Genomic DNA, 13,773 nt, shown 5'->3' on the forward strand with positions numbered 1-13,773 from the left:
GTTCCCAGGCTTTTCACCTGCCTCAGGTGTTCACCCTTGGCTGACCTATGATGAAGCTCTGCAAGGGTGCAGGGAGCTAGTCGAACCAGAGCCTATGCAACCACTCACTTTTCTGTAATCAATAAAGTTGTGGCCTAAATTCTGCAAAAAACCAAAACTAAAATTTGAGTCAATTGTGTGTTTATTTAGGGGGGAGGTCTCTGGGTCTGAACACGCAACTGCGTCTTCGCAATATGTTCAAAAAGCAAATAATAATAAAAAGAGAAGAAACAAAAGATAAAGCTGGAGAATTGCATGAGGAAGGGGAGGATAATGGGAGGCTTTTGGGGGTTGTTTCCCCCCCCCCCATGCCAACTGGCTTTAAACCATTCTTGCTGTTGCTTGTTTGAATTTTCAGGTTGCTTGCCTCTCTGTAGTCAGATCCTGGATAAATGCTTCTGTGTTGTTGCATTTTCAAACGTTTTTTAGTGGTGAAATAATAGATGTGTACAGGTCAGATGGAATACCAGCAATTATCTGTTTGTGTGGAGTATGTTTTCTGGGTCATTACATGAATCAATAGTCTCACATAAACCTGTTCTGCCCCTGTTCCACACCCTTTCAGGGCCAAAAATGATGCGTGTATTGGCAGTCACAGGTCCATCAGGCACAAACAAAATGCTCACCGCCTGTATACTTAATTGCAACCAATTAAGGTAGCCACTCATAAAGGGCTTGTGGGTTGGTTGCTGATGTGCTAGATTTGGTGGTAAGTTGGCAGGATACTAACACAAGTGAAACAAGAGCTTTTTTTCCAGCCAGAACTCACCGAAAGTCAGTTTTGCTACCTCTCAGGTGGCTGCCATTGCTGCTTCAAGAGGTCTGACACCTCTTTTTTTTAAAAAAAAAAAAAGTACTGAGAAGGGGCTTTGGGCTGGATCCTTGGTGGCAATGGGCAGGAAGAGTGGCCCCCTCCTAGTGATCCTGTGGGGTTCCCCAGGAGTGGTTCACAACATGGGGGCTTCCGTAACTAAGGGTTATGTTTCACCACTTTCTTTTCCACTTTGAAAGAACTCTTGTCTCTTCAGATTAAGGAGTATGAATGAATTTGAATATTAGAATTAAAATTCACTAATGAAAGTACTATATTGCATTGATCATAACGTAGTGGCTGAAACCTCATTTTCCCGCACCCAACGTTTAAAAAAAGTTTGCTTTTGAAATTGTCTGTGTTGTGTTGTGATTTTCTGGGTTAAAAACTGTTTAGGCACATTTTCAGGGCCCCATATGTTTGACTCACAAAAGAGATCCGCCTCTCATACGTGCATGTTTTTAGAGATCCATGGGTGTACATGAATCAACTTACACTTCCTCGGCATCAAAATAATAGCATAGCCGAAAATCTTGCTGCTATTAATTATGTATCCTCTCCCTCCCTCCATTCCATATTGGTACATCTGGACTACATTATGATGTGGAGGCCTGAATTGAATGATAGGGGTCTGTTAATAGGAAGGAAATTAAATAAAGGGGAAGGCTGCATGTGAGATCCTTCTAATTCCTGTATCCAGCAAGTGTTAAAATATAAGCCAGGCTACCTTCCTGTGTAGAGGTGATTGCCTCGGTGATGGGCCATTAGGAGAACAAAGGAAAGAGGGCTGTGTACGAGACAGGAAATGGTTGGGCCCTTCCTTCAGTTGGTTGGAAGGACAAAGCCTGGGCTTAGTTTGCAGAGATGTGACCTAGAAATATATCAGCAAGCTGGAGAAAGTGTCAGAGAGCAATGTTTGATGTCTTTTTTTAAACCAAGGCTAAAGCTAAGAGAAAAATTAGGCTCTTTAGGGGTGTTAATGCTGTGAACCCCTCCATCGTAGGCTCAGGTAGTATACAGTATATGTGTATATATAGATATATCTTAAAACAGCCCTTCATCCAGTGGCAGGATCGGACCTACAGGCCTTTTACTGGGCCACAGGGCAGCCTTCTCCCCCCCCCCCCCGCCACTGGCTTCAGGCCGTCTTAGTTCTCCTGTGGCTACAGCCATTTCCCCCAAGTATCAGGTATGAATTGGGGCCACACGGCCTACTTCTGGGATGCTTGGCAGCCTGCTTAGGCCTTCTACAACTGGCACTGCTTGCGAGGGTGTGTTTTTTTATTATTCGGAGGGTTCGCTGGGTTCTCCTCCCAGCTCCAGGGCAGTCCCTTCCCTCCCACCCTTGGCCTACTGTTTATACATTTGGCTTTGGGGTGCAATTCTTGCTGCTAACTTATTGCACGTACATAGGTTGCTGGTTGCTGTCTCTTAATTAATAGGATAGTGCCTCGTGTGGCATGTTGGGAGTTTAACAACAGTTCCTGTACACGGGACAGGTACCGTTTTTCCCATTGTGTGAGCACTGCAGTGGCTCGCATCCCCAGACTAAATGTTTTCGGGCAAGGCCCTCTTTTCGCAGCTTTCACAGCACAGGAGGCAAAAATGGACGGAAGGATCCAGAAGTGGCCCAAGGAGTGTCGAAGGCAGGAGCCCAGCACTCAAGAGGCGCCATGCAGAAGTAACCCCCTTTTCCTCCCTAGCCCCCTCCCCTGTTTCTCTTCCAGCCATGCTGTTCCTGTTGGAAGTTTATACCAATAGGGAGGCAGGAAAAAACTTGAGGCAGGATTTCACAACGATTGCCGCTTTCCTGTTCCAGTTTGCCTGTTTCTAGAAAAAAACACCACCACCACCACCCCATCAAAAGCCGTTGCACTTCACATCTGGGAAAACCATTCCAGAAATTCCAGGGTTTGTTTCTGGTGCACAGTAAAGCGGTGATGGAGCGGTTCCACGAACTGGCACCCAAAGCAGCACAGACACCAGACGCCTTGCCCTTTGACTTTTGTTGCAGGTGTGCCCGGCATAGAAGTCTGGGTTGTGGGGCATAGCATCTCTCACTGGGCCACGATCCACATTGCCTCGCATATTTGGGGACCTAAGCTTGACATCCACCCTAAGGTCCACATACAACGATGGGACAACGATGCATGTGTTGGGATGCGCTGGTGCCCATGCTGCGCAGATCTGCAAAGGCGGACCTAGATAGCATATGCCCTATGCCTAGCAACGACCATCCTATGGTTCTAACTCCTCCCGCACCAGTGCTGGAGAGGGGCCACTAAACTTCGTATAAGTTTTACAGTGCAAAAAATTTAAAGGGCAGTGCGTGACACGGGGCACCAAATCGGCGGTGTCTTCATTCGAGTGGCAATTCTGAGCTGTTTTTTTGGTGGATGGAGTACATTTGACCCCCAATTGCAACAGACTTTGTTTGAGCAATGTGTGCCAGGCCCTCAGGGATTGGTGAGTGGCAGGGTCTAGTCTTTATTGGTAGAAGAGTGTGTTCTGCTGTAGGTATCTTGGTGCGGAGACCCCAGTTGGGGTCTCGGGTGGCAGTTTTAGGCCTTGGTTGGTATTCTATAGTCTATCTGTGAGTCGGGGCAGCATATTGATGCACCCCCATGCAGCGGCGTTTGCAGGGCCCATTAAAGGGTTGATGGTGGGAGTCACTGGCCCTAGAGCAGTGGTATATAGGTCAAACTCCCGGCTTTGGCGAAGTGGGAGGGCATGCTGCGTTAGTTAATGCTTTACAGTCCCCTCCCACAACCTGAAAGCCCTGCACATCCTCAGCCCCTGTTGGGTATGAGAGGGGAAACTTCCAAGGCCTAAGCCAAGGTTCCTACACCTGAATTCAATAAAGTTGTGGTCATAATTTCAAGAGGCCAGTGCTATGATAAACATGTTCCTTTCCTCCCTCTCTTGGGACCAAAGGGTTGTATTTCCAGCATTTCTTCCTTCTTCTTTATTATTGTTAGGCAAAACAACATGCAACTAAGAGGAAATGAAAACTTCTGTTAAGAAAGACACACAAGTGACTATCTTCCCTTTAATTATGAAAAGAACTGTAATTAATGTTCCTGCTGATCAAAGCACCTCACTTTTGAAGCTAATGAGAAAGTCTGTGAAAGGTACTATAATGGAGACTTTAAAAGCCTGGTGCCCTTGGACTGTTTGGGATTACAACCCCAGCACCTGCAGCCAGCTTTGAATGCTGTGAATTGTAGTCAAAAACATCTGAAGGATACAAGGTTGGAGAAACCTGATAAAAAAATATATCACCTCCAGCCATCATAGCTAGACTTGGGAATCAGAAACCAGCAAGGATCCATCAGTGTCATCACCTTTTTCTTTCCAGTTTTCACAGTCTGCATTTCAGACATATGAGCAGACTAAAAGGCCAATTAGGTCAGACTACTTCAGTCACAAAAGCTGTAATACTCATAGGGGCATCTTAGTGTATAGGGAAAAATTGTACCAAGGATGGTGGGATTATTGGTCTTGCTGCTGATTCTACTTCCTCATGCTATATGCAAACCTCCCATTGTTAAATGCCATATCCATGATCCTCACACTCCACTTCATCAGTATCATCAGGAAGGAGACCTCATCATTGGTGGCATCGCCTCTCACAGCATCATCGTCTCCAGTTCAATAGCCTTCACCGAAAAACCACTACCAACATTGCTTGAAGAGCTAAAGTAAGAACTGGATAATTTCTCTTCTGTATTTTGATTCCTTCTTTGGACCCTGGAGAGATCAGTTTTAGAGGAGTGGTAGTTAAACTGTTGAGGGACGCAGGTGGCGCTGTGGGTTAAAGCCTCAGCGCCTAGGGCTTGCCGATCAAAAGGTCAGCGGTTCGAATCCCTGCGGCGGGGTGCACTCCCGCTGCTCGGTCCCAGCGCCTGCCAACCTAGCAGTTCGAAAGCACCTCCGGGTGCAAGTAGATAAATAGGGACCGCTTACCAGCGGGAAGGTAAACGGCGTTTCCGTGTGCGGCTCTGGCTCTGGCTCTTGCTCTGGCCAGAGCAGCGATGTCACGCTGGCCACGTGACCCGGAAGTGTCTCTGGACAGCGCTGGCCCCTGGCCTCTTAAGTGAGATGGGCGCACAAGCCCAGAGTCTGTCAAGACTGGCCCGTACGGGCAGGGGTACCTTTACCTTTTACTTTAGTTAAACTGTGGCCCTGCAGTGGTTGTTGGACTCTATCAGTTCCATCAATAATAATGTACATAGTAGTACAACAACATCAGGTGGGCCACAGTTCTCCACCATTGTTCTAGAGGCAGAACTACTGTTTGGATGGAAGGAGATGTGTTGTAAGAGAAATGTGGTCAGGAGGCTCTCCACTATTTTCCCCCACTTATTAAACATTCAGGTATGATATGAAGACATGTTGTTGTGGAAATAATTGCATCAGTTTTGCTTCAGGGCCTCGAGAGAATGAAATAAGGGAAGGACTTCTATACAGATTATGAAACCAGAATTAAAAATTTAGATCAGGGACATTTAAAAGTCTGCACTCCCCTCCCATAGAGTTGTCCCCTACATCTCCTTTCTACCATTGTAGGCAAGGAGGAGGATCACTTGTAGTGATATCTATTCAAGAGTTTCCTGCCCTGCAAAAAAAATGAAGGAAATAATAAAGAATACTAATCAGGATGACGTAGAACTGAGTTGTGATAAATTTACAAAGTGTTACATGCCCTTCTGATAGAAAATGAAAATCTCTTTTTAGAGTGGTGCCAAAGAATTACCAGCACATCCTGGCCTTGCAGTTTGCAGTGAAGGAGATCAACGAAAATCCTCAGCTCTTACCCAATGTCACTTTAGGCTTCCACATCTATGACAGCTATTTCAATGCCAAATGGACCTCACATGCCACAATGTTACTCATATCCACACTGGAAACATTTGTCCCCAACTACATCTGTGACATCAAGAAAAACTTGATAGCCATCATTGGGGGACTGGACTCCCAAATTTCCCTTCATGTGGCAACCATCTTGGATATCTATAAGGTTCCACAGGTGAGATATGTATCTCTCTGTCAAGTTATGGGAATTTAACACATCCAGATAGATTTGGATAAACCAATGTGCACATTTCAAATAATCAGGTAGGCCATGCTAATGGCAGATCCAAGCTAAGAAATAAAGTCTTGATAACACATATATTATTGCTTCAGATGTCCCTGATATATGATGACAGCTAACTGGCAGGTAAGTGTCGCTTGGCTTAGCAAAAAATAGCATGCACAGGTGAAATGGTGAGGATTGGAAGGCCCAATTTATAATTGCCCCAATGGTGCTCATAATACACAAGACTAATATATTACTGTTGATTCTGTCTCTTTCTCCTACTCTCACAACTACGTTTAGCTCATATACGGCCCTGCTCCAGTGATGAATGATAAAACTCCAGGCCATTTCTTCTACCAGATGATGCCCAAGGAAACCCACGAGTATAAGGGGATCCTGTCTTTGCTTCTGCATTTCAAGTGGATATGGATTGGGATCCTTACTTTCTATGATGAGAATGCAGAAAGATTTGTGCAAACTGTGGTCCCACTTTATTCCCAGAATGGCATTTGTTTTGCCTTCATAGAAAGAAGTCACAAATTTACTTACGTCTCTGAAATTGACGATATGTTCAAACTGGGTGCAAAAATACATGACAAAATAAATGATAGCAAAGCCAATGTAGTCTTGTTTTATGGAGAATCATATGCTGTGGCCTTTTTTAGATGGTATCCTTACCTATCAGAATTGAAACAAAGTTCAAATAAGCCAAAAGGTAAAGTGTGGATCATGACAGCCCAGGTAGAGCTCACTTCTTTTGTCTATCAACAGACTTGGGATACAGAAATACTCCATGGGGTTCTCTCATTCACAACTCACTCAAATGACCCACCAGGATTTCATCAATTTCTCCAGTCCAAAACCCCTACCAGCCCGAAAGGAGATGGCTTCATCTTGGACTTCTGGCAACAGGCATTTGGCTGTGTATTTCCAAATCGAGTGGTTGGCAGTGTGAAGGGAGATATTTGCACTGGGCAAGAGAAGCTGGAGAATCTTCCTGGTCCTTTCTTTGAAATGAGCATGACCAGCCACAGCTACAACATCTACAATGCTGTCTATGCTGTGGCCCATGCTTTACATGCCATGTCTTCATCCCCAGGCAAACACAGACGAGTAATGATCAATGGAGGAATGAAGTTTGACAAACAACCACTGCGGCAGGTAATGGGCTGAACACCCTTCCTGAAAGAGGTTCAAAACATGTTCTGTTTCCTTTTCTATCTATCACTTTGGTAATTGTCACTTTGCTATGTAACCACTGCAGGAGTCACCAATGTGGGTGCAGCAATGCCCTTGAAATCTTCCCCAGCTGCCCCCAAAGCCACTTCCTCAATTCACTGCCCTTTGGCCATGAGATAGTTGCTTTATGTCTCTTGAAATGCAAATAGAGCTACTAGACTTCCCTGCCTATTGACATCAGACAGACAACTTCACTGTATTCATTTAGGCACCTGCTTAAAACTTTTTTGTTTAGGCAAGTCTACCCAGAGACATGGGTCTTGATGGATTTTAATCTCTTTTCGTTTTACTGCTAATTTTAATTGTTTTAAATCTTTTAAATTTCTTCTTTTATGCTGCTTGAACTTAAAGTAGCAATATTGAAATAGAAGAAAAGAAAATGAATTCTATCCAAGCATGATATAGCCAACTTCTAGACTTTGCTTTCATCACCATTCCTTCCTCAACCTGTTTCTTCAACTATTTACACCATAGCTGTCAACTTTTCCCTTTTCTTGTGAGGAATCGTATTCAGAACAAGGAAATTTCCCTTTAAAAAAGGGAAACGTTGACAGCTATGATTTACACCAACCTTTTAGATGAGCATGGGGCTGATTCCCCATTTACCTCTGAAGTTGGTGCATAAAAGGAGTAATATATCACATAGTATTGCGTATAGAGAAAATGATATATTTTATATAACAAAACAAACAGAGCACCCACTTTCTGTTAATAAAGTTTTTATGGCTGTGTGGGCATTTGCTGCGGGAGATGTTAAGATGTTAAGAATCTGTAATTCAAAATGAACTTCCAAATGTAGGAAAATCTTTCTATATATATAAATAAAAATATAAAAAGAAAACTGCTTTCCTTCAAGGAGTATATTTGGAAACCTGCCATAAAAGTGAATATCATGATTGTCCTTTGCTGAACTTTGCTGATTGTCCTTTGCCTTTTCTATACTTTCTCTTTCTTTTTCAATCCAGTTCCATCATTTTCTGAGGCGTATCTCATTTAACAACAGCGCTGGGGATAAGATTTCCTTGGACCAGAATGGGGAGATACTAGCTGGATTTGATATTACCAATTGGATTCTTTTCTCAAACCAATCCTTTCAGAGAGTGAAGGTAGGAGGGATTGATTCCCTGGCTCCTCCACAGCAAGCGTTGACCATCAATGAGGGAGCCATAAAATGGCACCATTGGTTTAACCAGGTAGGATGTTACCATTAGCCATTTGTGACTTTGAAGACTTGAACATAACATACAAAAATATTTTCATTGTACATTTTTCAGTCTTTATAAAATTGTATTATAGATGGCACAAGCTAAGAATTAAACTCACAGCTGTCCATGGAGGCACAGGTCAAATCTGTATCCAGGGCAGCTGTTTACCAGCTCCATCTGGTACGTAGGCTGAGACTCTATCTGCCTGCAGACTGTCTCGCCAGAGTGGTGCATGCTCTGGTTATCTCCCGCTTGGACTACTGCAATGCGCTCTACGTGGGGCTACCTTTGAAGGTGACCCGGAAACTACAACTAATCCAGAACGCGGCAGCTAGACTGGTGACTGGGAGCAGCCGCTGAGACCATATAACACCGGTCTTGAAAGACCTACATTGGCTCCCAGTACATTTCCAAGCACAATTCAAAGTGTTGGTGCTGACCTTTAAAGCCCTAAACGGCCTCAGTCCAGTATATCTGAAGGAGCGTCTCCTCCCCCATCGTTCTGCCTGGACACTGAGGTCCAGCTCCGAGGGCCTTCTGGCGGTTCCCTCACTGCGAGAGGCCAAGTTACAGGGAACCAGGCAAAGGGCCTTCTCGGTAGTGGCGCCCGCCCTGTGGAACGCCCTCCCATCAGATGTCAAAGCGATAAACAACTACCTGACATTCAGAAGACATCTGAAGGCAGCCCTGTTCAGGGAAGTTTTTAATATGTGACATTTTAGTGTATTTTTCATCTTTGTTGGAAGCCACCCAGAGTGGCTGGGGAAACCCAGCCAGATGGGCAGGGTACAAATAATAAATTATTATTATTATTATTATTATTATTATTATTATTATTGAAATAGTTCCTTTGTCAAGGTAATGGCTTTGACTGGCTAGTTAAGTCTTGTGGCTTGCAGTTATAAATACAGGGGTACCTCGGGTTACAGACACTTCAGGTTACAGGCGCTTCAGGTTACAGGCTCCGCTAACCCAGAAATTGTGGGACGCGGGTGGCGCTGTGGGTAAAACCTCAGCGCCTAGGACTTGCCAATCGCATGGTCGGCGGTTCGAATCCCCGCGACGGGGTGAGCTCTCGTCGTTCGGTCCCAGCTCCTGCCCACCTAGCAGTTCAAAAGCACCCTTATGTGCAAGTAGATAAATAGGTACCGCTTTATAGCGGGAAGGTAAACGGCATTTCCGTGTGCTGCTCTGGTGCCGGTTTGCTGGAGCAGATTCGTCACGCTGGCCACGTGACCCGGAAGTGTCTGCAGACAGCGCTGGCTCCCGGCCTCTAGAGTGAGATGAGCGCACAACCCTAGAGTCTGTCAAGACTGGCCCGTACGGGCAGGGGTACCTTTACCTTTACCTAACCCAGAAATAGTACCTTGGGTTAAGAACTTTGCTTCAGGATGAGAACAGAAATCGAGCAACAGCGGCGCAGCAGCAGCAGGAGGCCCCATTAGCTAAAGTGGTGCTTCAGGTTAAGAACAGTTTCAGGTTAAGAACGGACCTCCAGAACGAATTCAGTTCTTAACCCGAGGTACCACTGTATTTCAGCCAAAAAAGTGTCCATGTTTCAATTTTCAGCACTTTCTAAACTGTGGCTCCATTTACAAAATTACTATAAAGTTTTGACACATTTGTACATCTCACAAGGCAGATTATGCATGCTGTGTTTCAAGGATTTAGAATAGCAGGTGTATAACTCTGAAGCTTAATTTGCATTAAGGGACACCACCACAACCCGTTAATGTCACTGTGGAAGACGGGATCCTTACTATAGAGCATATTAAAAACTTTACTGTATAAACTGCAAAAAAACAATAATTTACTGGAGTTTCCACTATGAGTCAATGGGAGATGTCAGGAAATGTTTCAAAATGGAATTGAAACAGGCTAGTAAGTGAATTTCTGAAATGAAAGTTGTTGTTCTTTTGCAAATTCCTTTTAAGGAATAGCTTAACTTCCCCTTTTAGCTTTTATTTGAGTCCAGTTATTATATTTATATACGTATACATATACATACATACATATATATATATATATATATATATATATATATGTCTTTTATTTGTGTAATAGACACAGCCTAAGTCTGTATGTAGTGAGAGCTGCCGCCCTGGTTTTTGCAGGAAGGTGAAGGAGGGGGAAGCATTTTGCTGCTACGATTGCATCCCATGTCCAGAAGGGAAGATTTCAGACCAGGAGGGTAAGAAATTGAATGTATATAGATATAGCTTGTTGCCTTTAATTGAAAACATGAATATTTAAAAAAAAATGCAATCACCAAGGTTCCTTTTTACAGCTTATAAAATATTGAGAAATTTAGCTGAAGAGGGACCTAATGAAAGTGTGTGTGTGATAATTTGTGATTGTGGGTGTTGAATGCTGTTATTAAGGAAGAATCCTATAGCAAGATCCATCAGGTTGGACAGGATTAGTATAAAGCGGATTTTTCAGATGAAGCAGGAGGTTTCTCTAACAGCTGCAAATATGCCAACGCATCTCCTTCACCCAAGCTGAGCTGAGTGCAATGCTTCTTAAATTGATAGAAACCTTGAAAGGCGAGTGTTACGGGGGTGAAATGGGGCAGGGGAGATTTGGATACAATGCATGAAGGCTATTCAGCTGGAATCTCAGCCTAAATTAAGTCAATGAAAAGGGTGGTGTAACCCTAACACTATTTTAAAAGCTTGTTTTCTCTCCAATAGCCTTTGGCTGGCTCAACCAACGACATCCCTGCTTTAGAATGGATTTTGGATCTGGTGCACTTTATGCCGTCTTAATTTATTCCAGGCTTGTTTTACTCCATCCTCTTGCCATAGTATTTCTCCATAAATGTGATATCTTCTTCTACAGCAGTCCTTGAAATCTGTTTTAACACTTTGGCTAGAGATGGCTGAATCTATTTCAAGACCTTGTTACTTTCACATAATTTTGCCCATAATTTGTTTGATTTATTTCATACTTAATCCTACATTTTCTATCAAAATCTGTTTAGGCATATATATTTTTCCTTACAAATAATGTTTGAATGTGCATTTTCTTTCTGGTAACATATTGAAACATGTATTTTGATGCCCTTAAACTTCAGAAAATTGTGCGGTAATGTTTGGAGAAGTGTGAAATACTTAAATCCAGAAAACAGTTGAAAGGTGTTGATTAGGTTATCTAATGAAGAAATTTACAAAGTCTCAATTACACAATCACTCATTAATGAAGGAATAAATAAGTGTGAGCAACCAGAACAGTGACAGGAAAATCTGAGTTGGCTTCTGATTGTAGATCAGGAAGGGTCTCTGTAGCCGTGCATTTTGCATTTTGCCTCAGTTGGTATTCTACATCGGATAGGTGAGAAGGGCATGGTTCCATCATTTTAGTCTTTATTGTTTGAAACTTCTTGTACACTTTTTAAATCATTTTAATTATGTATTTTCAAGTAGTGGCATGTTGCTCATATTTTTGGGATTAAGAACTATGTTTTTTTTTTTCTCAGACATGAATGACTGCTATGAATGTGAAGATGAAAAGTATCCAAACACAAATAAGACTATATGTATTCCCAAGCATGCAACTTTCTTGTCCTTTGAAGAACCTCTGGGCCTCAGCTTAGCCTGTTCTGCTCTTTCCTTTGCTTTCATTACAGCACTGGTATTAGAAATATTTGTGAAGCACAGGGACACTCCCATTGTGAAAGCCAACAACCGGGACCTCACCTATGCTCTGCTCATCTCCCTCTTGCTTTGCTTCCTTTCCGCAATACTTTTCATCGGATATCCTGACAAAGTGATGTGTCTCCTCCGACAAACTGCTTTTGGCATCATCTTCTCAGTGGCTGTTTCTTGTGTGCTGGCAAAAACCATCACTGTGGTTCTGGCTTTCATGGCCACAAAACCAGGATCCAGGATGAGGAAGTGGGTGGGGAAGGGACTGGCAAACTCTATTGTCCTCTCTTGCTCCCTTATCCAAGCAGGCATCTGCACTGTATGGCTGGTGATCTCTCCTCCATTCCCTAGTGCTGACATGAAGTCAGTGACTGAAGAAATTGTAATGGGGTGCAATGAGGGGACTGTGACTTTCTTTTACTGTGTCTTGGGCTACATGGGCTTCCTAGCTTTGGTCAGTTTCACTGTGGCTTTCCTTGCCCGGAAATTACCTGACAGTTTCAATGAAGCCAAGTTCATCACTTTCAGCATGTTGGTCTTTTGCAGTGTTTGGTTATCCTTTGTTCCTTCCTACATGAGCACAAAGGGGAAATACATGGTGGCTGTGGAGATCTTCTCTATCTTAGCCTCCAGTGCTGGCTTGTTGGGTTGCATCTTTTCCCCAAAATGTTACATTATTTTGCTGAGGCCTGAGCTGAACAATAGGGATCACCTAATAAGAAGAAAATGCTAAAGAAATCAAATTCTGTGTCACAAATTGAGGGAAAGGTTGCATTCATTAAATATAACATTAAGAAAAACTTAGTGAGGAAGGGAGGGGAGAAAAAAGGGAAAGAGCCAAATAAACTACGAGCTAATTTAAAGGGAAATAAATATGCCAAACACTCAAAATGTAGTTATTTCAGATCCCAATCCTTTTGGGTTTGACTGGATTTCACTGGTTTTTAGTCCAATAATGATATCTGCTTTTTGGCAATATGCTCCAAATGCAAATAAACATCCAAAGAGAAGAAACAAAAATTAAACCTGAAGAATTTCATGAGGAAGGAGAGGAGATTGGGATATTTTGGGGTGATTTTTTTTCCAGTGCCAAGTGGCTTCAAAACATTCTTCCCATTGCTTGTTTGAATCTTCAGGTTGCTTGCCTCTCTGTAGTCAGAGCCCAGATAAATGATTCTGTGTTATTGGGATTCTCAAACTTTTGTGTTTGATAGAAGCACCTAGCAAGATTAAACCCTCCATCTCTCAGTTGTTGGTGGTGGAGGAAGAAGTTGTAGCATCTCCTTTTTTTAGCTGTGAAATAAAAAATGTGTACAGGCTGGATGGAGTGCCAGCAACTCTCCGTTTGTGTGGAGTTTGTGTTGCGAGTCATTACACAAATAAGTGGTCTCACGTAAGCCTGTTCCACCTCTGTTCCACCCCCTTCCTGGGCCACAAATTGATGCGTTCATCATCAGTCATGGGTCCATCAGGAGCACGTAAAATGCTCCCCACCTACACATATAATTGCAACCAGCAAAGACTTAGGATGGCAGGCACTCATAATGGCCTCATGTCTTGGTTGCTAATCTGGTTGGTTTGGTTGCAAGTTGGCAGGATACCCATGTAAATGACAGAAGAGGCTTGGCATTTTTTTTTCCAGCCAGAACTGACCAGAACTCAGTTCAGGAAGCTTTCGTGTGGGCACCATTGCCATTATAAGAGAACAAGGGAGGCGTTCATGCAGAGTTTTGGCATCTCTTTTTCTAGAAA

At 43.3% G+C, this 13,773-nt stretch overlaps 1 protein-coding gene across 1 annotated transcript; it reads left to right on the forward strand.

The window, feature by feature from the left end:
* Positions 1–4,333: 4,333 nt before the first annotated feature.
* Positions 4,334–12,754, forward strand: LOC307200481 (vomeronasal type-2 receptor 26-like; the record flags this gene model as incomplete). Its single annotated transcript, XM_079949019.1, has 6 exons — positions 4,334–4,551; positions 5,588–5,879; positions 6,231–7,091; positions 8,135–8,362; positions 10,439–10,565; positions 11,853–12,754. 6 exons carry the CDS (start codon positions 4,334–4,336, stop codon positions 12,752–12,754), a joined length of 2,628 nt encoding a protein of 875 aa, XP_079805145.1.
* Positions 12,755–13,773: the final 1,019 nt, after the last annotated feature.

The sequence above is a fragment of the Podarcis cretensis genome (assembly GCF_951804945.1).
Source record: "Podarcis cretensis genome assembly, chromosome: 13".
In the NCBI taxonomy this organism is placed as follows: Eukaryota; Metazoa; Chordata; class Lepidosauria; order Squamata; family Lacertidae; genus Podarcis; species Podarcis cretensis.